The sequence below is a fragment of the Panthera tigris genome, chromosome D1 (assembly GCF_018350195.1).
Source record: "Panthera tigris isolate Pti1 chromosome D1, P.tigris_Pti1_mat1.1, whole genome shotgun sequence".
In the NCBI taxonomy this organism is placed as follows: Eukaryota; Metazoa; Chordata; class Mammalia; order Carnivora; family Felidae; genus Panthera; species Panthera tigris.
In genome coordinates this window covers 62,643,792-62,669,873 of record NC_056669.1, presented here as the reverse complement: position 1 = coordinate 62,669,873, position 26,082 = coordinate 62,643,792, and the positions used below count along the sequence as shown (strand labels likewise).

At 45.9% G+C, this 26,082-nt stretch overlaps 2 protein-coding genes across 5 annotated transcripts in view; one reads left to right on the top strand and one right to left on the bottom strand.

The window, feature by feature from the left end:
* Nucleotides 1-21,225, top strand: part of FHIP1B (FHF complex subunit HOOK interacting protein 1B) — a 24,077-nt gene extending 2,852 nt beyond the window's left edge. Inside the window, exons 2-12 of one of the 4 annotated variants that reach the window (XM_007083142.2) lie at nt 7,435-7,763; nt 7,891-8,529; nt 8,898-9,056; nt 9,246-9,332; nt 9,523-9,690; nt 13,233-13,312; nt 13,577-13,740; nt 14,167-14,946; nt 17,406-17,584; nt 17,742-17,904; nt 20,355-21,225. In XM_007083142.2, coding sequence (XP_007083204.2) covers nt 7,626-7,763; nt 7,891-8,529; nt 8,898-9,056; nt 9,246-9,332; nt 9,523-9,690; nt 13,233-13,312; nt 13,577-13,740; nt 14,167-14,946; nt 17,406-17,584; nt 17,742-17,904; nt 20,355-20,716 — 2,919 coding nt within the window. In that variant the 5' untranslated portion in view covers nt 7,435-7,625 and the 3' untranslated portion in view covers nt 20,717-21,225. Of the gene's footprint in view, nt 1-7,434; nt 7,764-7,890; nt 8,530-8,897; nt 9,057-9,245; nt 9,333-9,522; nt 9,691-13,232; nt 13,313-13,576; nt 13,783-14,166; nt 14,947-17,405; nt 17,608-17,741; nt 17,905-20,354 lie in introns of those variants that run through there. The other 3 variants (XM_007083143.2, XM_007083141.2, XM_015537945.2) reach the window with 3 other exon arrangements.
* CD1H11orf42 (chromosome D1 C11orf42 homolog) lies at nt 21,102-26,082 on the bottom strand. The gene is made up of 3 exons (XM_007083140.3): nt 25,933-26,082; nt 21,596-22,394; nt 21,102-21,327 (listed from the first exon to the last, which is right to left on the bottom strand). Exons 1-3 carry the CDS (start codon nt 26,002-26,004, stop codon nt 21,197-21,199), a joined length of 1,002 nt encoding a protein of 333 aa, XP_007083202.1. The 5' UTR covers nt 26,005-26,082; the 3' UTR covers nt 21,102-21,196.

The window sequence follows — 26,082 nt, the reverse complement described above, 5'->3', positions numbered from 1 at the left end:
CTAGATAGAAACATGTTTGGAGTGCTTTATGTAATCATTTATTGCACATCGGCTATTCGCCAGGCACTCTAGTAAATACTGGAAGAACAAATTCATTCATTCATGTATTAATTCCTTTATTCATTCAGAAAATACTTTTTCAGTATGTAGTCTGTCCTTGTGATGCTCACATTTTATGAGATAACAAGATAGAGAAGACATGGTCCTCTGTGGTCTCAAGGAATTCTAAGTCAGGTTGAGAGAGGTAGATACATGAAAAGACAATTTCAGTTTAGAGAGAGAGTGTTAAATACAAAAGTATATCATGATGGGGTGGTTACTTCTTTATCTAGTGTGTCTCTCCCTGTATTCCAGTCATATATATTCAGTGATCTACCATATATCTCCACAGGTATCATAAAATTAACATGTCTAAAACAGAACTCACTATCTTTGCTCTGAGAGCATGCTTTTGTAGCATATTCTGTGTCTCAGTCTAGGCAAGGACTTCAGTGTCATCTTCATTCTTTCTGCTCCTTTATGCCCTGTATTTAGTCAGTCACTAAAATCTTTATGTTTCCCTTTAAATTATCTCCTCTTCATCTCTGTGGCTACATCTTCACTGTTAAAGCTTTAGTTTACTTCCTCCTCATCTCTGATCTGGATTCTCACTCCCTCCCCGCAACAGTCTCCTGCCTTCAGTCTTGCTCTTTTCTAGTCTTTCCCTAGAATGATCTTTCTAAAAATACAAATGTAATCATAGAGCTCCTCGCTTAAAAACTTTTGGCTCTTTGTGTTCTGTAGGACAACATCCAAATTGCTTAATATGGCATCATTTGGCCTCAACTCACCTCTCCAGCCTCATCTCCTGCCACTCTCTACTTTGTGTTTTAGCTTGAATAAAGTCTTCATAGTTCCCTAACATGTTACTTTTTTTAAGCCTTGAGATCTTTGTAATAGCTTTTTCTCTAACTAGGGACACTTTTTCTTCTCTGCCCAGTGAACTTACCTTGTTCCTTAGGATCTAGTTCAGTCTCTTCTCCTCTCTTTGACATCTTCTTTGTCATCATCACCTAAGAGGGGTGGAGAGAGAACCATGTGTGACATAGGGATTTACTGTTATAAAGGAGAGTCACCATGACTGAGGTTCATGTTGTTGTGTAAGTCAGGTGAGATTCCCTGTAAGAAGCAGAGGTGGTATTGGGGAGAGGGGAGGGAGTGAGTTGGCACCACACATTGATAGCCCATTTGTCTTATGCATAGAGGCTGAAGGATGGACAAGCAGGGAGGATATATGTAAGCTGAGCTCTAGATTAGGCTCCTGTGAGGTCCCCCCTTCTTTTGTATTCCTATGAGGTTTTAACCAGATCTTTCTACTTTCAGTATTTACAGTAATAGCTCATTCGTGCCTCTAATGTCAGTAGTCAGTCATCTTGCCTGGGAAGAGCCACTGTAGGGAGAGAAAGCTCGGGACTTTACTGACCTGTTCTCGAGAGGTCATTTTGATTTCTCCCTGTCTGCTGTAGGTATCGCAGGTGTATCCCTGTCCCCAGCTCCCTCCCTCTCTTGCCTCTCCCAGGGCAAAGGTTCCTCAGTAAAACTGAGCCACCTCCTTCCTACCTGTGCCTGCTATTCTGAGGTTGGTAGACACCCTTGCTGAATGTACCTGTAAGGTACATTTTGTGCCCTAAGATGAGTGACTGAACTTGGCTATTTGTGGGTCTAAAAGATTAGCTCTTTCTTACCCTTTTTCCCCTGTGACTGAGTCTGATGGTAAATCTGGGAAGAGGGGTATACTTTTTTATAGACTTTGCTGTGGCAGGAAATGGCACAGTAATAGAGTGGTGATTCCATTTTCTTTGTCTTGCTTTTGAACTTTGCACAGTTAGCTGGGAATGAGAGAGTCTTAAGTAGGTGACAGGAACACCAAGCTATGGTCTCCTTTTGTATTTTTACAGTTTGTGAAGGGGGCCCGGGTTAAGTGTTAGCTTTTGGGTTCTGAGACACTGATTTCAGTATGGCTTTTCTTTTTGAGGTCTTTGAGAAGAGTTGGGGATCGGGAGGGGTGAAGAAAGGTCCTGGAGGCTAGTCCCTCTTGAGTTTGTGAGCAGTGCCCTTTGTTGGTCAAGTAATAAAGCAAAAGTGGGCACCCCAGTTATATTGCAAGGTAGGAATTAGTTGTTAATCTTTGGAAATGAGTCCTAGCAGCTAAAGGCAGTTTAGTTTTGGACATGATCAAGCTTTACTTTGCTGACACTGGATGCTTGGCTCATCTTTTGCTTACCAGGGTATGAGTGTGAGGTGGTGGGGTGGACAGGTCAGAGCAGGCTAGATCTCTCCTCTTAGAGGTGAGGATATCTTGGTCAGATAGGATCAGGAGAGGGAATGGGGAAAGGAAAATGCCATTTACAGAGCACCTGCTTTATATGCCTAGTGTGCTACATAGGTTATCTTATTTAAATTTTTTTAAAATTTTTTTTAACGTTTATTTATTTTTGAGACAGAGAGACACAGAGCATGAATGGGGGAGGGTCAGAGAGAGAGGGAGACACAGAATCTGAAACAGGCTCCAGGCTCTGAGTTGTCAGCACAGAGCCCGATGCGGGGCTCGAACTCACGGACTGAGAGATCATGACCTGAGCGGAAGTCGGACACCCAACTGACTGAGCCACCCAGGCGCCTCTCTTATTTAATTTTTAAAACAGTAACAACACTTATTTCATCAGGAGTTTATGTAAACTGAGGCTTTGATGTGGGAGGTGATTTTTTTTAAGGTCACACAACTGGAAAATGGTGGACTGGGATTCAAACCTTTATTTGAGGAACACCAGAGCTCCTGCTTTACCTACTACTTTGTGTTATTCTTACTTGATGTTAGGGCCTCTCTTTGTTTTCAGTCCTCAGATGAGATTATGATTGAGAAAGCATTCTGTAAGCAGTAATAGATATTCTTCTGTTATTCAAGGTCTTCAGGGGGGCAGATTGAATGCATTTGGTTTGGGAAGAATTTGATAAAGGGATTATATTTACGAGGGCATAGGCAGAGTTTAAGGAAACCAATAAGACATAATGCTAATAATAGTGAGAGAGCTAGTAGAAGGGGACATTTCTTATTAGTATTCTCAACTGTTGGCTTTGCCCTCCCCAGCCCATGCTTACTTGGTATCTTCAGTACTTGGGCAGACAGATAAGTACCTTTTCAGTGCATCCCTGCTGCTGGTAGTTACCAGTCTGTATGACTGTTTGATGGTTTATAGGAAACCACGTATGAAAGACTGAGCATCTGTTCTGTGGCTCTACCACCTTCTCACCCCTTTCTCTTCCCCACCCCGACTCTCCTGGGTGAGTGAGTGAGTGAGAGAAGATTAGGTGAGTGGTGGGGTGGTAGTAGATATTAGCTTCCCTTTTTCAGATTTCAGATTTACCTGAACTGGCACCCATCCTTTATTACTATTTTCCTTCTCAGAGAAAATGGTATACATACTTCTTTTTCTCAGACTAGTGCTATACCTGATTTTTCTATTATCCCCATTGTATTTATCCACAACCTGTTACTTTTCTTCATACTTCTTTTCCTCACTTGACAAACAACCTTGAGGCTCCCCATAAAACCAAACCAAACCAAACAATAAAAACTCTTTTTCTTGGCTTCCCACCTCCAACCCCTCCTAGTTTTTTTAAGCTGTTGCTCTGTTTGCATCCTTCTATGTCACTGACTTTCCAGATAATTGCATTTTACATTTCTTTGGCTCTTGGTCATTCTTTAACTAATTACTTTCCTAAGTTTATCTAAAACTAGATTGCTAAAACTGACTGTTTTCAATCTTCATTCTACTTAGTCTGTCTGTAGACTCTATGTTATGGCAATCTCTAGTTTCTTGAAACTTCTTTTCCTTGATTTTTAGATTATCATTATTTCTTGGATTTTTCCTTCCATTTCTGGCTACCTTCACAGTCTTCAAAAACACCTCTTCTTTTGTTTTCCTAATTCCTGGTTTTCCACAGAATGTTACCCTTGGCTCCTTTCAGGATCTGCTGATGTCTTTGGATGATTCCATCCCTCTCTATAGCTTCATCTATCACCAATTAGTTGTTGACTTCTGGATGTATATCCCTATTCTTGATTTCACTCTTGAGCTCACGTATAATATTTCTATTTGCTTTCTGGACATCATGGATATCCTATAGGTGTCTCAAAGCTTAACATTTCCAAAACTGTATTCATCCTTTTTTCTAAAACACTGCTCCCTTTGTTATGTGTTCTTTGCCTGTTAAGCATTATCTTTTACTGAATCTCTTAGACTTCATATCTGAGTCTTCTCTTCTCCTCCATTCATTTGTCAGGTCTTGTTGCTTCTACTTCATGGCTAAGTTAAATGTGGAGGCAGATTATCTGCATTTGCATTCTAGTCTTGCTTACTAGCTAGCTAACTTTACAGTAAATCTAACCTTTCTAGGCTTTGATTTTCTTATGTGTAAAATGGAGATACCAGTACAACTAGAGTTTTTATGGGATTTAAATGAGCTACTATATATAGTACTTAGAAGAAAGCCTGGCACATAGTAAGTGCTCAATATATGTTAGCTATAATTGGTTTTAATTCAGTGTTCAGCTCCACAAGTATTTTTGAATGCCAGGCACTGTGTTGGCACTGTGATTGCAAAGAATGAATGATAATGGTCCCTTTTGAAGGAGCTTGGTATTATTGGCAGAGATATTACAGGTGTAAATAATTTCATTATCACATGGGACATGCAAAGATAAAGGTGAATATCAGATTTATCTTTTCTAATCCTGCTCTTACTTCATCTGCCTTCTGCCTGTCTCATTCACCTTATTATACTTCTATCTGACATATTTTTAAAGGCAAATTTGATCTTGTCATTTCCTTGTCTAAAAAATCTTTTTTGTTTCTGGGATGTCAATAGATAAAACCTAAACTCGTTAGCCTGCTATTCACTGCTAATTATAAGCTTCACCCTTATTTACCCTTCAATTCCATATTGTTTCTCTCTTCTCTAAGTAGTCTGTGATTATGCCATCCCCAAGTTGGAACTGTTTTTCAGATTTGTCATGTTCTTTCATAGTGCCATATTTTTGTACATACTGGTTTTTTTTAATTAAAAAAAATTTTATTACTGCTTACTTATTTTTGAGAGAGACTGAGTGAGAGCAGCAGAGGGGCAGAGAGAGAGGGAGATACAGAAGCAGACTCTAGGCTCTGAGCTGTCAGCACAGAGCCCGACATGGGGCTTGAACCCACGAACCGTGAGATCATGACCTGAACTGAAGTCAGACCCTTAACTGACTGAGCCACCCAGGCACCTCTCTACATACTGTTTTTAGCATGAAGGTCTTTTCCTCTACTCTCTTTGTTGCCAGTATTTCAGTTGTTAAAGATTTAAGTCAGAAGTCATCTCTTTTCTGGAATCCCCATTATAGTCTTTCATGCAGAATTACTTGCTTTCATATCCCTGTGATACTTTTGTAAATACCTCTGTTTATAATATTAATTGGAGGTATTGTTTATGCTCCCCTCCAACTGTTTTTATCTGTCTTTGTATTTGCATTGATTATTTAGCAGAGTGCTCAGTACATTATCAGTACGGATGTACAGTGAGTGAGCCCTGGCTGCTGTTTAGGGCTGGCCCTGCCCTTTATAAAACTGTCTCCTATTTTACAGAAGGCTTGCTTAAGTATAGTTGCTACCTTCCTTTGGTTGTGAGTTGGTGGTAACTGTAAGAGAGAGTATCTGGGTGGAAGGGGATGGTGGTAACATAACCCGAGGGCTAAGTGTGGGGCTATTGCCAGGTCTCTAGGTTCCTTCAGCCCTTGTTGAGCTTAAAGAGGAAGGACAACTGAACCACGCCTTTCCTCTGAAGTTTTTGTACTTGTGAGAGATAATACTGCTGAGGCGGTGAGGGGTGTGATGGAGAAGGAACTGTGAGCCATGGTCTAGGCCAACAGCTATTTTGGTACTTTTTCCCTTTCCCTAGTGAGGGTGTCATGTCATGGCCCCAGGAGTGAGTGTTGGCTATATCTGGCAGGAGTGGGGTATCTGTATGTATATGGGAATGTGTCCCTGTGCTCTTCGCTGGAATGAAAATTGTTCCACTCTTTCGGTTGGCTCTGGATTTCTACCCCTTAAGAGTGTTCAGCTAGTTAAGGGTCTCTTGGGTTGTTTCCTACTGGGTGGGATTCTAGGGAGGGACTGTGATAGGTAGAAAAATATTTCTTCCTCAGTAGTCTCGGAGGGCTGGAGTCAGATCAAGATTGGGTTCCTTCTTTCCTTCCTTCCTTCCTTCCTTCCTTCCTTCCTTCCTTCCTTCCTTCCTTCCTTCCTTCCTTCCTTCCTGATTTTATTTTTAAGTAATCTCTACACCCAACACCCAACGTGGGGCTTGAACTCACAATCCTGAGACCAAGAGTTGCATACTCTACCAAATGAGCCAGCCAGGCACCCCAAGACTGGGTTTCTTGTTCCTTCATTCATTCATTTGTTTATTCATTCATTCACTTAAGCATCCACACGTTGAGCAAATATTTACTGAGTCCCTAGGTATTGCTCCAGGTACTGGGGATACAATAGTAAACAAAACAGACAAACCTTGCCTTCAGTGAGCTTACATTCTGGTGGAGAAGCTAGACAAATAAGTGAGTAAATATTTTTTGATAGTGAAAACTGCTAAGAAGGAAGATTAGGAAGCTAGAGAGTGAAGGTGGGAAGATATACTACTTAAATAGAATTAAGTAAGGCCTCTCTGAGGAGACAGCATTCGAAAAAAATGGAGTGATATGAACAATGTGAAGATCAGGGAAGAGCACTCCAAGCCCAGAGAATAGAGTATTCTAGAAGGCCTGTGTGAGTAAAGTATGAGTGAGGAGGAGGATGGTAGGAAGTTAATACAGATTAGATCATAGAGTACCCAGAGGCCAAGGTAAGGGACTTGGATTATTACTAGTGTGATGGGAAATCATTGGAGGGTATTCAAGAGAGGAGAGATGTAACATAAGTTAGGTTTTAAAAATATCACTCTGGTTACTTTGTGTAGAATAGACTGTCAGGGGAGGGAGAAACAAGACTGGAAGCATGGACACCAGATTGGAAGCTATTGCATAGTAAGACATGCTTTGAGGGTATAGGTGATAGGGTTTGCTGATAAACTGGACATTGGAATTAAGGAAAAGGAGAAATAAGGATGATGTTCAAGTTTTTGGCCTGAGCATGTAGGTGAATATTGGTATCAGTTCTTGAGATGGAGAAAGCTGGAGGAGTGATAGGTTTGGTGGTAGGAATGAGTTCTGTTTTAAACACGTTATATTTAAGGTACTGTGTGTTTGCATATGTGCGTGGAATTTTCAGTGGATTGGTGGCTCTGAGTTCTTCCTGTTGGGGAGAGGAGAGAGGCAAACTCCTCTGTTGATTTCTTCCTTTCTCTCTCTCTTTGAATTAGATTTGCAGGTCTGGACTGGGCCGTGACCTCTGGGCTCGCTATTCCAGCCTGGTGTATCTTCTGGATCCATGGCCAGCTACTGGCCCCTGCAGACCGGATGAAGCAGACTAGAGACACAAGTGGAGAAAGCTGCCAGCTGGCAAATTCTCAGAGTGTGGCCCTCTGGCTACTGGCCCTGCCCAGCCTGCCTCATGGAGAGGATGAACTGGTTGAGCAGATTGGCCTCCCGGGGCCCTGGGCACCGTGTACCTCAGGGGTCCAGTCTGCAGGCCCCTGTCATGGCTGACCCTGAGACCTGCCTCATGGTCTTCAAGAATCACTGGTCCCAGGTAGGAGATTCTATACCAAATGGCCTAATCCACTGGCTCCCTGAGTTCTCCTAACCTTCTGTTCACTCTCACCATCCCATTTAGTCATCATATCATCTTAGATTCCTTCTATCTTCTGTTTCTTCAGGTAGTGCGAATCCTGGAGCGGCAAGGCCCTCGGGCAGCTCCTGGGGGTGCAGATGATCTCAGTGCTGTGCGCAACCACACTTACCAGATGTTGACACTGCTGGTAGAAGATCGTGTGGTCCCCTCAGCCCCCACGACCCCTGGGCCCTTGCTGGAGTTCGCTTTGCGTGAGGACCTGCTAACCCGTGTGTTGGTTTGGCAGCTTCAATGGGATGAGCTTGGGGATGGGGTTGAGGAACGGCGGGCTGAGCAACTGAAGCTGTTTGAGATGCTAGTGAGTGAAGCTCGCCAGCCACTGTTGCGACATGGTCCAGTTCGTGAGGCTCTGCTGACCTTGCTGGATGCCTGTGGCCGTCCTGTGCCCAGTAGCCCAGCACTGGATGAAGGCCTGGTGCTACTTCTCAGCCAGCTGTGTGTGTGTCTGGCCCGGGAACCTTCATTGCTCGAGTTCTTCCTGCAGCCACCTCCTGAGCCTGGAGCTGCCCCCCGCCTTCTCCTCTTTTCTCGCCTTGTTCCCTTCGTCCATCGGGAGGGCACACTGGGCCAGCAGGCCCGTGATGCCCTACTCCTGCTCATGGCTCTGTCGGCCGGGAGTCCCACTGTGGGCCGCTACATTGCAGATCACTCTTACTTCTGCCCGGTCAGCACCTCCTGGGATGGGGGGTAGGGTATGGTGTATAGACACTAGACAGCACCTTGCTATCCAGAAGATGTGGAGGGGCTATGTACTGGGTACTTTTCCTTTAGGTGGTAGCCCCCTGGGTTTGAAAACAGTGCCTGGAGTTGGGGTGGGGATGAAACATGGGCTTAGGTGGACAGCATAGATACTAAGACTCTTCATGGACCAGTGTTCCCAGGTGATGTCCTGGCACATTGGATAACTAAATATCTGCTTGAGGAATAGTTCTTTCCCCTTGTCCCATCAAAACTCTGGGTTAATAGCTCCCCTGGTTCCCTTTTATGTATTGTCTGAGCTTTTGGTAACCTGTCCTTGGGGATGGCCCCCAGGTGCTGGCCACAGGGCTGAGTGCCCTGTACTCCTCACTGCCCCGCAAGATTGAGGTTCCAGGGGATGATTGGCACTGCCTGCGACGGGAGGATTGGCTGGGAGTGCCAGCCCTTGCGCTCTTCATGAGTTCCCTAGAATTCTGCAATGCAGTCATTCAGGTGGGATTGCATCTTCCCAGGAGGACTGGTTCTTGGTCATTCTGGGCAAATGGGGTGGGAAGGGGGCACATTCCCTGGAGTTCTGCTGTTCTGCCATCTTGGGGGTGGGGTGCCTGCTTGTACCATTCTATTCCCTTCCAGACAGTGGCCACCTCACATTCTTCCTCCTTCTCTGTTGTACCCCTACAGGTGGCTCACCCTTTGGTGCAGAAGCAGCTAGTTGATTATATCCATAATGGGTTCTTGGTGCCTGTCATGGGCCCTGCCCTGCATAAGGTGAGAGTTATGGGTGGCAAGGCTGAGGGGTGGTGACCCCAATGCCAGGACCAATGTGGGAAGCAGTGGGCTGGGTACTCTTCCCCTTTTCCCTATCTTCTCCTGGTTCCTACTTAGAGCTCGGGGAAAATAACTTAGTACATGTTCAGGGAAGCCCTAAATTTCCAAACTTTCCCTCCCCTTCGTCCAGACCTCTGTGGAGGAGATGATCGCCAGTACCGCCTATCTGGAGCTTTTCCTACGGAGTATCTCAGAGCCTGCTTTGCTCCGTACCTTCCTGCGATTCCTGCTGTTACACCGGCATGACACCCACACCATCCTTGACACCCTCGTTGCCCGTATTGGCAGCAACTCCCGGGTATGGCCCCTACCTCTGTCCTGGCTTACCTGGGTGAGCCTTCTTCTCTCTCTGAACTTTGTTCTGGGAGGGTGTGCCTGCCCTTCTTTGGCCTTTGTCTCCAGCAGTCACTTCAAAGTTAGGTGGCATTTACTTTCCAGTATTAAACTTTTGACCACTTTGGGAGTAGCTCCCTTGCTTTTGTAATATATGAATCTAGAACACATTACTTTTTCTGGATAACTGGCTCCTCATCATGACTAGGGGTTTTGCCATTGTGCTGTACTTGCGATGTAGCATTGGCCTGGGGTTCTCTTCAGCTGTGTATTGTACTGTGGCCTGCTGTGGGTGACTGAGATCACTTCCCCAGGTTTTGTGTTTGCTTTGATAGGTGATCCAGCTGCTACTGGTATGCTTAGCTTTTTTTTGGATTTGCCACATTTGAAGTGCTGTAACCTGGGGCACCCATCTCCCCACCTACCTACTTAAACATTCCTTCCTCCTGAACATTTTTACTGAATGTTTTACTTACTGTTTTCTCCTACTAAGGATAAGTGGTAAACAAGGTAGGCATAGTTGCTGGTATCATGGAGCTTCCTTCCTTTATACAAACCCATTAATAAAATAATTGCAAGTTGTGGTCACTGTTATGAAAAAACCAAACAGCTATTTAGAAAATAATAGGGTGGTCAGAAACCTTTCTGAGGAGGTGACATTGAGCTAAGACCTAAAGGTCATGAGGGAGTTCACCTATTGAAGAACAAGTGGAAGAAGAGTCTGAGCAGAGGGTGCAGCATGCACAGTACATGAGATGGGGATGAGCGAGTGTATTTGAGGAAATAAAAGACCAGTAAGACTGGAGGTGTAGTGAGCAAGGGGGAGAAGGGAATGAGGTGGAAGTAGAGAGGTAGGTAAGATTCAGTCATGCATGGCCTTGTAGACCATGGTAAGCAGTTTGGATTTTAATCAGTAGAAATATGTATGAAAGAGGAGTAAGTAGTTTCCAATAATAAAGACCCAGAGTCTTTCTAGGGGAATAAAGCATTCATTTAGTCATGAACTTTATGCCATTTATTTAGCTCTGGAACCATTTTTTTGTTTCCTTCTTATAACAAATTGAGGTTCCCTAGGTCCTTGTATTTAAAATAGAAGTTCTCAGATTACTAAAGGTTCTGGAAAACTGTTGAAAATCATTCAGATACATTGAGATACCTGGTAGTAGGCCTCTTGGTAGGTGAGGTTTTGGGATAGCTGTTTTGTGTAGGTGAGGTTTTTGAATACTAAGGGTATGGATGAAGTATTCTACACTGACTTTGATTAGACCAGTGTTTCTGAACCAGGTGCACACTTTAGAATTTGAAAATGGCAACAGCTACAACAGTTTCTAGGGTCCCTGCCTTAGATTTCTTGGATTATAATATACAGGGCATGTGTATTTTTACAGTATTCCAAAAAGTACTTATGATACGTGCCTGGGTTAATTAGGAATTATTGTCTAAAATCAATAGCAAATAGATGTCAAAGCTTTAATTTTACAAAGATACCAATTTCGCATTATGCTAAAGTTAGACCATGGTCTTTTATCTATTCAGCCTGATGGAATGTCCTCTTCGTGTTTTGAGACAGTTAATTTCCTTCTTGAGGTTGATTTTTTTTTTTTTTTTTCCTATGTTGGGCTATCTCCATGTTCCTTTTGTCTTAATCTTATCCTCACTTCTTTGACTCTCTCTCATTGTCTTTAGTCTTCAGCATTTGATTTTATTAGTCTTGCATTTGGTCCTCTCGTCTCAGGAGCCTTCATGTTTTTGGGGTATTTCTCCTTGTTTCCTGCTTCTTGGAGGACAAGATTGTTTCTGATTTCAGGTTGCCGGGGCTTTCCTTTCTACTGTTTGGCCTTTTTTAGTCTTGATTCTGCTGCCCTGACTTTGAACTTCTTTAAGCTTGTCTTTTGTGGCTTCAAGTGAATCATGCTGGCTAGTCAGTCTCTGTGCCTGTTTTAGTTTCCCATTGCTGTCATAACAAATCACCACAAACATAGTGTCTTAAAACACACAAATTTATTATCTTACAGTTCTGTAGGTCATACGTCTGACACAGATCTCACTAGGCTAAAATCAAAATGTTTTCAGGGCTGTGTTCCTTTCTGGAGTCTCTAGGAGTGGATCTGTTTCCTTGCTCAGTAGGGTTGCTGGTAGAATTTATTTCATTGCAGTTCTAGGACTGAGATTCCCATTTTCTTGCTGGCTGTCAGCTGAGGACCATTCCCAGATTCTAGAGGCCAACCAAATTCCTTGGTTTGTAGCCCCCTTCTTTCATCCTCAAAGCCATCAATGGTGGATCAAGTCCCTCTCAAGCTTCAGATATCTTTTTGACCCAGCTGGAAAAGGTCCTGTGCTTTTAAGGACTCAACTGATTTGATTGTGCCTTCCTGGATAATCCATGCTACTCTCCCCACCTCAAATTTCATAACCATAATCATATCTGCAAAGTACCTTTTGTCATGTAGGGTAAAATACTTACAGGTTATGGAGATTAGGACCTGGACATCTTTGGGGGACCATTTTTCTACCTACCTCACAACCTTTCAGTGAGTGTGAATGTTTTCATTGCTAGTTAAAATGGTTATTTAGGGTAAATCTGAACATCCTTGTAAATATCCAAATATGTGAACTGATATCTAATCTCTTTCCCGCTGCAGTTGGCTTTTAATCTTCCCACATTTATTTCGTAAATGATGAGCATCTAGACTGTGCAGTGTGCCCTGGCCTAAGACCCAATAGTCGTCTTCAGGGAGCTCTAGGTATACCTGCCATAAGGGAAGTAGAGAGAAAGTGCTGTGGGGATTCAAAGGAGTAAGAGAGTGCTTACTTGTGTCTGTTGTCTTCCACTCTCTTCGCCTAGCCAGAGAAGAACCACCCTTCTTATTTTCTAAAACAAATGGTTTCCTCTATTCTGGACCCACCTATTTTTTCCTTTTCCTGTCAGCTGTGCTTGAGCTTTTCTTTCTTCTACCTTCTTAGAGATACATCAGTGTTGGAGAGGTGACTCAGACTCCATGTTCACAGCCCCGCCCACTTCCCAGCTGGGATTCTTCCAGGTTCCCTCTGGTTTCTTGTTGGTAGGCATTTAGTTACTGTACAGCCGCAGTCTCTGCTGACAGGCATTCACTTAGTTATCATATTGTTGTTGTCTCCTGTTAGTCATTCACTCAGTCCCAGTATTTCTTAGGGTCTTTCTTCATGGGTATTCATTCCATTAAGTACTACTGGAATCTCTGCTGACAGGGGTATGTAACCAGAGAGTCTGCTGACATGTGTATGGTCTGTAGAAATACAGAATGTGACACATGGTTCATTCCTATCTGTGAATAGTGAGGTCTTGCCTACAAAGATCATGTGATCATTTATTTAATATGCAAATGATCATTATGTGCCAGGCCCTATGCACATGCTACTCTAGGAGTGGTTGGTTGGGCCTGGGGTTGGGGGGTTCCCATTTGGTAAACACCTTGGTGGGTAGAGAGCTCTTATGGTGACTCCCTCCCTCCTCCCCCACCCCCCCAGCTCTGCATGGTCTCTCTGAGTCTCTTCAGGACCCTACTGAACCTCAGCTGTGAGGATGTCCTGCTGCAGCTGGTTCTCAGGTACCTGTGGGGGCAGGGCTGAGGGATGGCTGATCCTGAACTCTCAAGGCCTTGTGCATTGCTGGGGCGATGGGTTGTATTGGGGTTGCTCATGTGGAGCATGGCTTAGCCATGTAGTTCCATTGGCCTGGCTTAGCCATGTGTTTCTATTGGCCTGATGTTCTTGGAGCCTGTCTTGGCCATGTAGTTCCATTGGCCTGATGTTCTCCCAAGCCCTGTCCTTCCTTCCTGATCTATCCTGTGCTCCTTTTTCTGCTTTCCCAGGTATCTTGTCCCGTGTAACCATGTGATGCTGAGCCAGAAGCCAGCTGTACGTGATGTGGACCTATATGGACGAGCTGCAGACAAGTTTCTCTCCCTTATCCCACGCTGTTGTCGGCATCGTGCCCCTAGCCCACCCCGTCCAGAGCATGCCTCATGGGCACGAGGTGGGCCTAGCAGAGAGGCAGGGAGAAGGGAGGACACAACGGGTATGGCCTGGGTTCTGGGGAGCCTAGCAAGAAGGTGGGGTTTGGGTGCGGGGAGGGAGATGGCCATGAGTGGCATTTTCATCTTTGGGGAGGTTGATGCCTTAAATCCACCAAAGAAATTTAGCTTCTGAGCAAAGCTGTTCCTCTTCTTCATTCCAGTCATGTATTGTTTCTATTTTCCATTGTTTCTTTGGTATTGGGGGTGGTGAGAGGGGGTGGTGGATACAGAAAAGCTTAATTTGGAGGGTGGAGAATCAGCTGCCTAAATAGGTCACACTTCTTTGCTGTTTCACTGCCTTCTCTCTTAGTCTCCCTAGGTGCCTTATTCCTCCTCCTGGCCCTCTGTCTCTTTGATTCCTCTTATGTTTTTTTTTCCCTCTGTAGGCCCTGGAAGCCCGAGTGTTGACTCCTCTTCTGTGGTGACAGTGCCCCGGCCCTCCACACCATCTCGTCTGGCCCTCTTCCTGCGACAGCAGAGTCTGGGTGGCTCGGAATCCCCAGCTCCAGCCCCTCGCTCACCAGGGCTTGCTGCATCCCCAGCCTCCAGCCCTGGCCGACGGCCCAGCCCTGTGGAGGAGCCTGGTGAGCTGGAAGACAATTACCTGGAGTATCTGCGTGAGGCGCGCCGTGGTGTGGACCGGTGTGTCCGAGCCTGCCGTACCTGGTCTGCCCCCTATGATGGCGAGCGGCCCCCTCCTGAGCCTAGTCCTGTTGGCTCCCGGACTAAGAAACGCAGCCTACTGCCTGAGGAGGACAGGGACAATGTGGGGGAAGGGGAGGAGGAAGAGCTGGGGAGTGGAGGGCTTTCTGGGGGTACAGGGGAGGGCCCTGGCCACCTGCCCCCTCCCCAGCTCAATGGGTTGCCAGGACCATGGCCTGAGGGGGCCAAGAAGGTTCGTCGGGTGCCTCAGGAGGGGGCTGGGGAACTGCCAGAGAGCACCTCCGAGGGCATGGCAGGACTAGAGGGCTTTGGGCAGGAGCTCCGGGAACTGGAGGTGGCATTGAGCAATGGGGGGGCTGGCTCAGAACCCCCACTAGAGCCTCCACTACCTCTTGAGGAGGAGGAGGCCTATGAGAGCTTCACCTGTCCCCCTGAGCCCCCCGGCCCCTTCCTCAGCAGCCCTTTGCGGACGCTCAACCAGCTGCCAAGCCAGCCCTTCACTGGTAAGCTACTTAGCCTAGGCCTTCCCCTTTGCGTACTCTTTGCATGTATTCAACATGTTTGTGCTGATTTCTGAGACTTCTTGTCCATGTCATTTCCATGTACTTGCCTAGCTCCTCATCCATTTTGCTTGGATCCCTTCCAGATACATGTCATACTTGGGTCTCTGTGTCTGTCTATGTGTCTTCCATGCTTGTGCTGGTTTGAGTATTAATTTATGTCTGAGCCTTGTATGTTCTATGTGCATGTTCCTCCTCTTCCCCAGTCTGGCCATTTCCTGAGATTGTGATCAGGATGTGTTTGGTGTTTCCTGGTAAATCACAGCAATATATCTGAACAATACATATGGAGGACATATGTGGTGTTCTGTATGTGAGGCATCTGTAAGCCATGCTGTTCCATGCTGTTCCCACCCGTATATTTGTCTGGGTGTTGGGTCTCCTATCAACTTTTCTGTGACCTAGGATCATCTATTCTGGCGTTCTTCCCCCTACTCTGCCCTGGCTTCCTTTCTTCTCCTATCTCTTTAGAGAAGGACTCAATTTCAGGTTTTTCCTGTTTTCTGTCCTTGTACCTTGTTGGTTGCTATAATTACCCAGTAAGACTTTCTTACAGACTCATCATTAGTAGTAAGGACTGAAGCAGATAGAGTGAAATGCCTCTTTGAGGGCAAATGACAAAAGTGTAGCTCTGATCTCCCCAACTGAGCTCTTTTGGTCTTTCTAAAGACCCTGGAGTCAGACCTGACCTGAGTGACTGGGCTAACTCCTCTTTGTTTTTATTTGAGATCCAGCTTTACCATCCCAGCTCTTATCTGGTTCTTATCCTTACTCCCCACCTCACTCTAGGGGGAAAACAAACAAACAAAATACACCACCTCTGAGAAGCAGTGTCTAGACACACCTTGAGTTAGTGTCCCTTCATATCATTGACGCGTGTAAACCACTTACTGTGATGCTGGTACCTTGGGAGAACTCAGCACGTGGTAGCTTTTTACAAGGATTGTCATCTTTTGGCTGCAAGGCAGATATAAGTTGACCAAGGTATACCCCCATCTTCTGGTTGTTTGTAGTCAAGTTATTGTGCCTTGAGCAGTACATGTCCTAACTGGGCCTGGGATATGCTGCCATCCTGCTTGCATAGCATCAAGGCTTCTGCTCTAGAGTCACGACAACTCCGTCTTGCAGACTACAGAAAATGTGTTTCCATTTATTTAAGCTTTGCTTCTTCCTGCTCAGTACCATTAGAAGGTGGTATGCAGGTTTTACCACATTCTTGGAACATTAATTGAAGCTGTGTCCCTTTTCTTCTTTGTAAACTCTTCTGAGCTTTTTGAATTTTCTCATGTAAGAAAGTCCCAGGAAATGAGAGAAACAGAAGGACAGAGTTATGGGGTGTCTTAGGACCCTGTTAAGCTAGAGTTGTATGGAGCTAAGGCCAGTCACGTGCATTTGGAGTGGAGAATGTTCTAGGATCTTTTTTGGAATTCATTGCCTCTTTCCCTTCGTTGCTCTCCTGTCTCAGTTCATGGTGCAGTTCTTAGGTTTAATCCCTTTCCCTTACAGATCACTGGTCAGACAGACTGATGGCTCTAGAGTCCTCCTGCTGGTGATCTGGCTCAGTTGAGGCCAGTTTTCCCAGTAGATCATTCTAATCCCTTCTGTTATCCTCTCACCCAGCAAAGAGTCTGTTCTGAGTCAGTTTTCTCTGGCTCTGAACTAAACTTTTTTCTACAAATTCTCTTCTACCTTCTTGGTTCCCAGTTCCTGAACAGAGCTGATTTCTTTTTTGGGGTTCCCAGAGATTTCTCCCCTGTCTTTTAAGTTGGCCTTCGTAGTTACCTTTGTCTTTGTTACAGTTCATTCTTGCTTTCTTTCTGATCCAGGTGTAGTGTTATCCTCTGTCTTGTGTGTAACCTGATTCTTCTTTTGGTTCTAATCACTTTCTTGCTTGTTCTTTCTTCTGTTATGTCTCTTGGGTGAAACTTTTTAAAATACTGAGAGACATTATATAGTGTATAGTTATTACTGAAAACTTATAATTTGCTACATCTTGGGCTAACTGCTTTATAGGAATATTTCTTTGATCCTTTTAATAACCCTGTGAGGTGGGTATACTTTATTTTGTTAAGTAGGACACTATGCTTAGAGAATTTTGATTCATCCAGCAGCTTAACTAGTAAAGGATAAAGCTGGAATTTGAAACCAGGTCTGTCTGACTCCAGAGCCTATGATCTGGCTCTTCATCCTGAGTGTAAAGCTGGCATGTGGACTTTTGGGTCCACATGGTATCTACCATTTCATCTCTTCCAGAGTAGGTGATCACAGGATACTTAAATATAACCCAGACACTGACATACAAATGATTTTCATCTAGTGGCGGGGGGTCTCTCGGTTTTGGGAGGAATGCGTGTGATGTGCATTGTGTTCAGGCCTTGTATCCTTGTGCCCAACCTCCCCAGGCCCCTTCATGGCTGTGCTCTTTGCCAAACTCGAGAACATGCTGCAGAACTCCGTCTATGTCAACTTCCTGCTGACGGGGCTGGTGGCCCAGCTGGCCTGTCACCCCCAGCCCCTGCTCCGCTCTTTCCTGCTCAACACCAACATGGTCTTCCAGCCCAGTGTCAAGTCCCTGCTGCAGGTGTGCGATGCATGCATGCATGGGTGCGTCCAGGCTCCATGGTGGGCCAGGCCCGCAGCTGGAGTGACCCTGGGGGGGCTGGGAACAGGCCCAGTGGGATTAGAAAGGACCGTCAGTGTAGAGCCACACAGAAATGTCATGAAGTTGTGCTTCATAGGTGCTGGGTTCTGTGAAGAATAAAATTGAGAGCTTTGCGGCCTCCCAGGAGGACTTCCCAGCACTGCTATCCAAAGCCAAGAAGTACCTCATTGCCCGTGGCAAGTTGGACTGGGCCGAGGGCCCTGCAGCAGGACCTACCCCCCGCCGCTCCGATCCCCTAGGTGAGGCCTACCCCACCACTCCAGTCCTCTTCCTACCTTCCCTAGATAGCTAATTAGCCCAGGTTAATTGAACTCTTATTAAGGGTGAAACCTTGTGCCATGAACTGAGGAGTTGTAGAAAATTGAGTCTTGATGTTTGTCCTGTGGCTTCTGGTTACAGGATAAAATACAGTTGTGTCCTCTAAGAGCCAAATCAGCAGCACTAGCAAAAACTGGTGAAGTAGTAAGACAGGCAAGGGGACAGAGTAGTCTCTAGGTTGAGGTATTGTTACAGCTTGGGAACAGGAATAGCATTTGACATGGTTCTTGAGAGATAGATAGGACTTGGGTAGCCAAAGGAGTGGGATGGCTTTTTTCTTTTGTCCAGGCAACAACACGAACTATTTTGTTGGAACAGGGGATTTGGAAGGTGGTGAAACAGTTGGCAATAAGGCTGGAAAGATATGGCCAGAGTTCAGATTAGGTTCTCAGATTAGGAGTTGGACTGGGTAGAAGTTGTGATCTTTTGGTCAGTAAGAACCCACTGGAGGTTCTTAGATATGAGAGTGGAGAGATAAGCATATTAGTTTATGTGCTAAGTGAATTGGAGCCAGGAGAAAATAGAGTCAGGAGGCTTCTGCTGAAATGCATCTGTGACCTGCAAGGCTTGAATTAGAATAGTGGGAACAGGAAGGAAGAATTTGATAATGTGGAAATGAAAAGGAAGTCTTGGCAGAATTTGGTGAATGGTTGTGAGGCACAAGGAGGAAGGAAGAGTTAAATGTGACCATGCAGTTTTAAATCTAGATCTTCCATCTGCAAGTGTCTGAGCATTTGCTGTATGTACTAGCCATTGTCTTTGGTACAGGCTACTCAGGGAGGTATAAGATGAGACCTCTGCTTTTAAAGAGCTGACAGTCAGTCTGGAGAGTGACTAGAGAAATGTCATAACTGGGGAAGCAAGGTCCCAAAGGTGGTGGAATAGTGGGATCCGTTGCACCAGGAAAGGAATAACTTTGGGCAGGAAAAGATTTTTTTTCCTCCTCTTGAGGCAAATGAGGATAGATCAAAGGAGGAAGTGATATGTACCCATGGAGTTGTGAGGTGTGGAGGGAAAAGTCAGGAAATTGAAGTCTTTTATTTGCTAATCAAAGTAGGAAGCAAAATAATATGCTAAGAGCAAGAGAGCAGGGGTGAGATGGAGGTATTAGAGATGTGGGTTGGGAAGACAGTACCAGAACGGTTATTATTCAGCTGTGAGGACCCAGCTGAAGTTCCTTAGCATGATTTCTTCATGTGAATATGTCTTATTTCCATAGTGCTAGTATTGTGTTCACTGTAGAATAAATAAGAGTCTAAGCCCTTGAGCTCACAGATTACTGTATGAGATAGAAGACCTATATATAAACTAGAAACAAGTTATTACAGTACAGTATGATAAAGGCAGTGAAATGGGAAGTCAGTGGAGGGCAAATCAGAGGTTTTTCAGAGGGGTGGGGATAATAAGATTAGGCCAAGGACAATGAAAACAGGGGAGAGCAAAATTAAGGCCTAGAAGGCTACAAAAGCATGAAAGAAGCCTGGAGGGTTCCAGGAAGAGCAGATCTGTGTGGGCACAAAAGCAGGAGTGGGTGTAAAGAGTTTGGAGAAGGGGTTGGAGGGAGCATGTGAGCCTGGTTGTGAAGGGTTCTGAATGCCGTATTTAGTTGGCCTGTACAGCGTACCTCTGTAGCCAGTATTAGAGATAGAGAGTGGAAACTGTAACATGATCTAGAGACTAGATCCCTAGAGTCTAGGCCCTAGAGATGGGACAAAAATCCAGAGACAGGAATCTAGGAAGAAAATTAGGAGAGACAGCAATGTTTTAAATGGTTCCTTTGAGTCTAAAGTGAGGTGAAGTTTGTCTGGCCATGTGAAGTTGCTTAAACTGACATGAGGTGGGAGTAGGCTTTGGTGGATCTAGGAGAGAGACTGGTGGTTGGCGAAGTGATGGCACAGGAGATCAGATTCTGGAGGGATAGTGGAGTATGATGGAAGTGGTAAAGCCCCTGGACTGTGATTGGATATACACCCTGTAGGTGTTGAAGGAGTAGAGGCTGTGGGTCCTGTGTTATAGATAGTTCAGGAGCATAAGGTAAGCCTGTGTTATGGACTGAGGAGATATAGCTTAGTGATGGTAGAATAGCAATTGGAAAGGGAGGAGCAGTTAGAGAGTCCCTCAGGGTGAGAGGGCATGGAGAAGGGGTCTTGGCTGGGAATGAAGCAGTTGTGTTGACTGACCGAGAAGACTAAGGGTGATGGTTGGCTTGGTGGGGAGGCTGGATGGAGGGAAAAATGCTGGGCAGGCAGCATTTTGGTTTTAGAGTCCTAGTCCAGATTACTGTGAACCCAGGGAGGGGGGCATCTCTCAGACCGAGAGAGCATGCCTTACCCCAGCACCTTCACGATCCCTGATACCCATTTATTCCCAGTGAAGAGCCGGAGGCCATCCTTGGGGGAGTTGCTCCTGCGGCATGCACACAGTCCAACCAGGGCCCGGCAGGCGGCACAGTTGGTTCTTCAGCCTGGGAGAGACGGCGCAGGACTTGGCCTAGGTGGGGGCTCCCCTGGGGCTTCAACTCCGGTTCTACCCCCTCGGGGTGGGGCCCCTGAGCGCCAAGGTGAGGCTCTGCGAGTCAAGAATGCTGTCTACTGTGCAGTCATTTTCCCTGAATTTCTCAAGGAGTTGGCTGCCATTTCCCAGGCCCATGCTGTCACCTCGCCTTTCTTGTTGGATACTTCAGAGGAGGGATCTGGTCCTCCTGTCTCAGGCTTTGGGCCCCTCAATCCTTAACTTTCTTCCATGGACAATCAGGGCCTCCAGTGGCCTGGGCTGGGGCCGGGGTATAGGCTCCTTTTTATGTTTGGAGGCAGTGGTAAGAGGACTTTTTAATTTATTTCTGATGAATGTTTTATGGAGAACTTGTTGCAATATGTATAAAAGGGAAATCTCTATTCTCTGCTCATTCTTCTTTCCCACCCTTTTTCTCTGGGGCTGGGGCCCCAGGAAGGTTGTACATAAATAGGAGGTCAGGGGTATTTTCTCTCTTGTGAGGACATTGGTTTTAAGGTTTTAAGGTGCTTCTTACACCGTTAAAGGGTGAGGGGTCATGGAACCTAGGGGAAAAAAGTAGGGACTCTTCTCCAGCCCCAAGACAGAAGAAGCAGCATGGGCCCAGGATGGTTTGGGGGAGCAGCAGCTGATGTTTATTGGGGACCAGTATCCCTATGCCGGATCTTGGGGGCCTTGCCCCCTGAATCTCTCGCCTCAGCTTCATTCGTCGCTGTCGAATTCTGAGGACAGACCCTGCAGCAGGGGCAGGGACATGGAGTGCCGGTCGGGGTCCCCGGGGCCCCCACCCTGGACTCCTGGTGCGGGGCTGCGGGGGCTGAAGAGCCAGTTCTCTGCCAGGGTTGGGGATAGTCACAGCTTGACTCATGCCCTGGTCTTTCTGCCTTCCTGGTCCCTCCCTCTGGCCCTCTGCTGTGCCCACCCCCTCACCAGGACCATGCTTCCATCTCACCACCCCTGGCTCCCTCCATCCCCTTCACCAGGATCTGGTGTGGTATTAGGGGTGCTCCACACATTCCTGGGGCACACATTCCTATATTCCCTATGCCCTCTCCCTCCACCAGATCCCATCCGTCTCAGCTTCATATCCCCTAGCAGTACCTGACAGCATCTGGGGCCCCCTGCGGAAGGGGTTTCGGCCCTTGTAGGAGAATCTGGTGGGTCTGCCCTCTGGCCTTTCCTGAGGAGGTGGTGTAGGTGGGGCTGGGGCAGGTGGGGGCACATCAGTAGCTTCAGCGGTATCGGTAGGGGTTGACATGGGGGCCAGAGGTGGCATGATCCCAAGGTTGGGTCTGACCCAGTTGGCCCCATGGGGCAGTGTATCTTTGGTCAGAGGCTTCTGTGGTCCCAGCACTCCTTTGGGCTGCAGTGAAAACTTGAGGCAGGAGAAGGCAACAGGCAGGGACCGTTGTAACCGGAGCAGCTGGGGCTCTTGGGCTGTAGGCAACAGCCCCAGCTGCAGCCAGGAACAGGAGAAGACCTGGTAGATGACATAGATGCTGTGGGTGCTTCGGAGCCAGGGAAGATTTTGCTGTAGGCTCACCTGAGCTGGTGGCAGCAGCAGGAAGGCCACCTTCTTGCGCAGACCACCCATGTGCAGGCGGATCCTGCAGGGCTGCCCGTCCAATATTCGCATTTCTTCATAGGCTATCTCTTCCCGGCCGTTTGGTGAGTATTCCCGAGTGCAGTGGGCAAAGGCACCCTCAGATCCTACCTGCTCCAGGAGGTTTGGTAGTGGCCCTACTGGTTGTAGTGCCCGCCGACCCTGCCGAGTTGGTAAAGCCAGGCGAGTGTGGGCTGGTCGGGACTGCTTCACTAGCACACCCAGTAGGTCATAGCAGGCTGCATCCGACAGGAAAGGTACTGCCACTACGTTGGGCCCAAAGCGCTCCTCGATAACCTGCAGATGGCCAGTTTATAGGTCAGGGACTGAGTTAGGGTCAGGAGTTACCTGGTAGCCTACTCTAGATTGACCCTCCTGCTGTTCCCTGTGCAATTATATCTCTACAATGTGCTCAGACGGGTTCCTGCTTATTTCCTAGTTCTCTCCTGTAGCAAAACCTTGAATATACTATGTGCCAGACCCTGCTGGATATTGGGAATACATAAAAGCATGAAATTTTGACCTTATCCTATTATAGCCCGGTCTGATGGAGGAGACAAATATGTACACAGTAGTCAGCTAAGTAAGATAATAGAGAACACGGGTGTGGAGGAGATGGGTAGTGATTTAACAGCTTTTTTCTTTGATAGAAGAGGATCAGAGAAGGTTTCTAGGTGGTAATACATGAGCTTTGAAGGAATCAGCTAGGTAGGAGGATGGTCAATCCAGGGAGAGGATACAACCAGTTTAAAAACCAGAATTTATTAACTAGGTGGGGCACCTTCAGGAACACGTAATTTCATTGCACTTAAACATAGGGTATGAAGAGGGACAAGCACACAGCAACTAGACTGAAAGATCTTGTTTGTATGCAATGTGACAGGAATTTGGTCCTGAGGGCAATGGAAAACCACTTGAAGGGCTCTGGGCAAGAGGGGAAAGATCAGAAAGGCGCTTTAGAAAGTTAATTTTGAGCAGGAAGACAAAATAAGGGGAGAGAAAGATCAGTTAAGAGTATTGTAATACTGCAAGCAAAACATGGTGAGGCCTTCAACTAAAATAATGGGGGAAGATATTTAAGTTATGGAATTAGTAGAACTTGATCACTTTAAGGAATGTGAGAAAAGGAATCCTGAAGGATTAGTTATTAGATGATTGATTGGGTGGGTGATGTCATTCACCACAAATGGGTACACAGAAATAGGTTGGAATGACCGTTCTTAAACATTTTCTGTCCTAACTGCAGGACAGAGTTCCTTTAGGGATTTGAGGCCTCATCTTTGAAATGCTGGTTCTTCTAGTACGCTTTCAGGGATTCTAGTTCCTCTAGGTTTTGTCCTTCTTGTCTTGGCCTTTTTTGGTTTGGTTAACCCAGTTCTGGAAAGTTTAACTTCATGACCGACTGGAAAATCTTGTACAATCCTTTCTAGTATTTGTACTTAGATGTGATCTCAACTCATCAAAGATACTGCTAGCTCAGACTTCTGGCTCTGTGGTCTGCTAGCCAGTACATAAAATTCCTTGTTTGGATCCCTTTCCTGTTTGAGACCTGTTCTGTTTTCAGAATAGCATTTTTGCTATGTTCTACTGCCCTTCCTCAGCTCCCAATTCCCACATGCCTGTCCCCTGGCCTTGCCCAGTTTGCCAGCCTTCTGGTAGAGTTCATCAATGATCCCTTATGGTCAATCTGTTTTTTGCTACATAGAACTGTTTTTGGAAGTGCTGCCCCATAGCATAAGAGGAGGGAGGGTCGCTAACTGATCTAGTTGTGTCTGCACTATGGACAAGCTGAAGTAGCTTGAAGAGTACTGTCCTTTGTCACCTGGCCAGGGAAATACATGGTGCTTTTTCTTTTTTTTCCATTTGAAATACTAGTGTTTATCATGGTGCTTTTTCTTAATCTGCATGGAAGAATTTCCCATAATTCCTCTTCTTTGCTTCATTGGGACTGAAATACTTTATTTTTGGTGGGGGCATCAGGCTGGAGAACAGTTCTCTGAGAAGCTCTGAGAAGGGCCAGTTGGGTTACCAGGGGTGAGAGCAGAGCATTGGTGGGTTGGCATTTTTGTTTAGAATGTTCTGCTCCATGACAAAGAAAGCATAGTGACCAAATATAACTTCAGAATCCTACCCTAGCTGCTCCTTTGGTCCCTAGGATCCTATACAAATAAGACAAATAGGAGTGTCTCCAGGAGGTACCTCTTTAGTGGGATTTTGACATTTAAAATACCTATTCTTATGGTCCAAGTTTCTGATCAGGTGAATCCCTGATTTAGCTGGAGGGTTTTTCCCAGAATAGACATGAATTTGCCATGGTGGGGAGGTTTATAGGCTCTTTTTCTTACCCTTGAGGCCCCCAGTGGTTATCCTAAAATAGGGAAAATAGGGCACTCAGTTCTATGCTAGGGGGACTGTTCTTTGTAGAGTCACGATGTGAGACCACTACCTGTTCCCACTGCACATTTACTTCTGGGTAAAAGTTCTGTGGAACATAGAAGCCTGCAAATTTAGATCTCCCAGGGGCAGCCTGGGAAAGTGAGGTTGGAAAACTTTCTTCCTGGGTATACCTCGGCTGGTATGAATTCTGAATGAGGAGACTTCAAGCCATATTTTGGTTAGCTGTATGTTCTACAAAGTGCGCAATAAACTATCAGTTCTGGAGAGAGGAAACCAGGTTACTCAGAGGTGTCCTGCTCCTTGAATTTGCCACATATCACCAGTGATTTATTGTGTATCTCTACTTTGCCTTTCCTGACAATTTTCCATTTAAATAGGGAATTTTTCTGATGCTCAGAGATGTAGCTGTCTGCTGGTTGATGACTGCATTTACTTTCATCGTAATGAAATGCTTGATCTTGTCCAGGACCAACCTGCTGAAGCTAGGTACTCTGATATTTGTGAGGGCCTTGGCTCTCCTGTTTCTGCTTCCCTGGGAAGCTGACCTTTGTGGTGAGCTCCATTTCTAATGGGAGCTATATCTATTAAGGCTGTTTGAGTCTAGTAGGCACTACTTTAAGATGGTTGTTTTAAACTTGATAGAAGGGCTGCCTTCTATGAGTGCTTTAAATTCACTGTCCTTCAGATTATGTAACCAGAACCTGATCCCTAAATTCTCCAAGTTCAGAAATTGTGGCCATCTAGATTTGGCAGGGGTACTTGCAACTCAGAGCTGACATCTGCCTGCTCCTGAAAATCTCCATATTTGGCTCAAAACCCAAATTTCCCATTTTGTGGATGTTAAGGTGGAGGGGGTATCTGTGAAGAAGTCCAAGCTTTTTTAGAAAGCTTACAAGGCCCTTCATGATCAGCCTCTGTACCTCTTTGACCTCATTTTCACCACTACTCATGTGAACTCTGCTCTACAGACTATTTGCAGTTCACAAATATGCAATTTTTTTAAATCCTCTCCTGGCTTTTGCATATGCTGTACTTTTAATTATACACTGTTCACTCGCTCACCCACCCACCCACCTGCTCACTAACTCATTTCGGTGTTTATTAAACATTCCTCTTTCCTCTATGTGAGAATAATTCCGACTTGCCTAGCTAGAACGTCACTCTCTCCAGGAAGCCTTCCTGACCTCATAACTCCTACCCTGACTTAGCACTTGTCTCTGTTCTCAGAAATTCTTACTGCCTTTGAAGGAACTTCTTGCTGTTTTTTGCAATTGTGATTAAATTGGAGTGTGTACAAAGCACTTAGTACAGTGTCCAGCGTGTAAGTAAGCACTGAGTAAATATTATTATTATCTTCAAGCTACCCACCACTTCCTACGCATAAGTTGCTCAGACCCATCTAGGTCACACTTTGTTCCTTTCTCTTTAGCTCTCTTACTTTATCCTTGATGAGGGTCCAGGTGGCATCGGCTTCATCCAGTGTCAGCAGGTGGGGGGTACCAACCAACATGGTGGGGTATGGGAGAGGTTAGGCAGGGCAGTGGCTGCTGCAGGAACCCCAAGCTGCCCAGAGAGGTGAGGTCCCAGG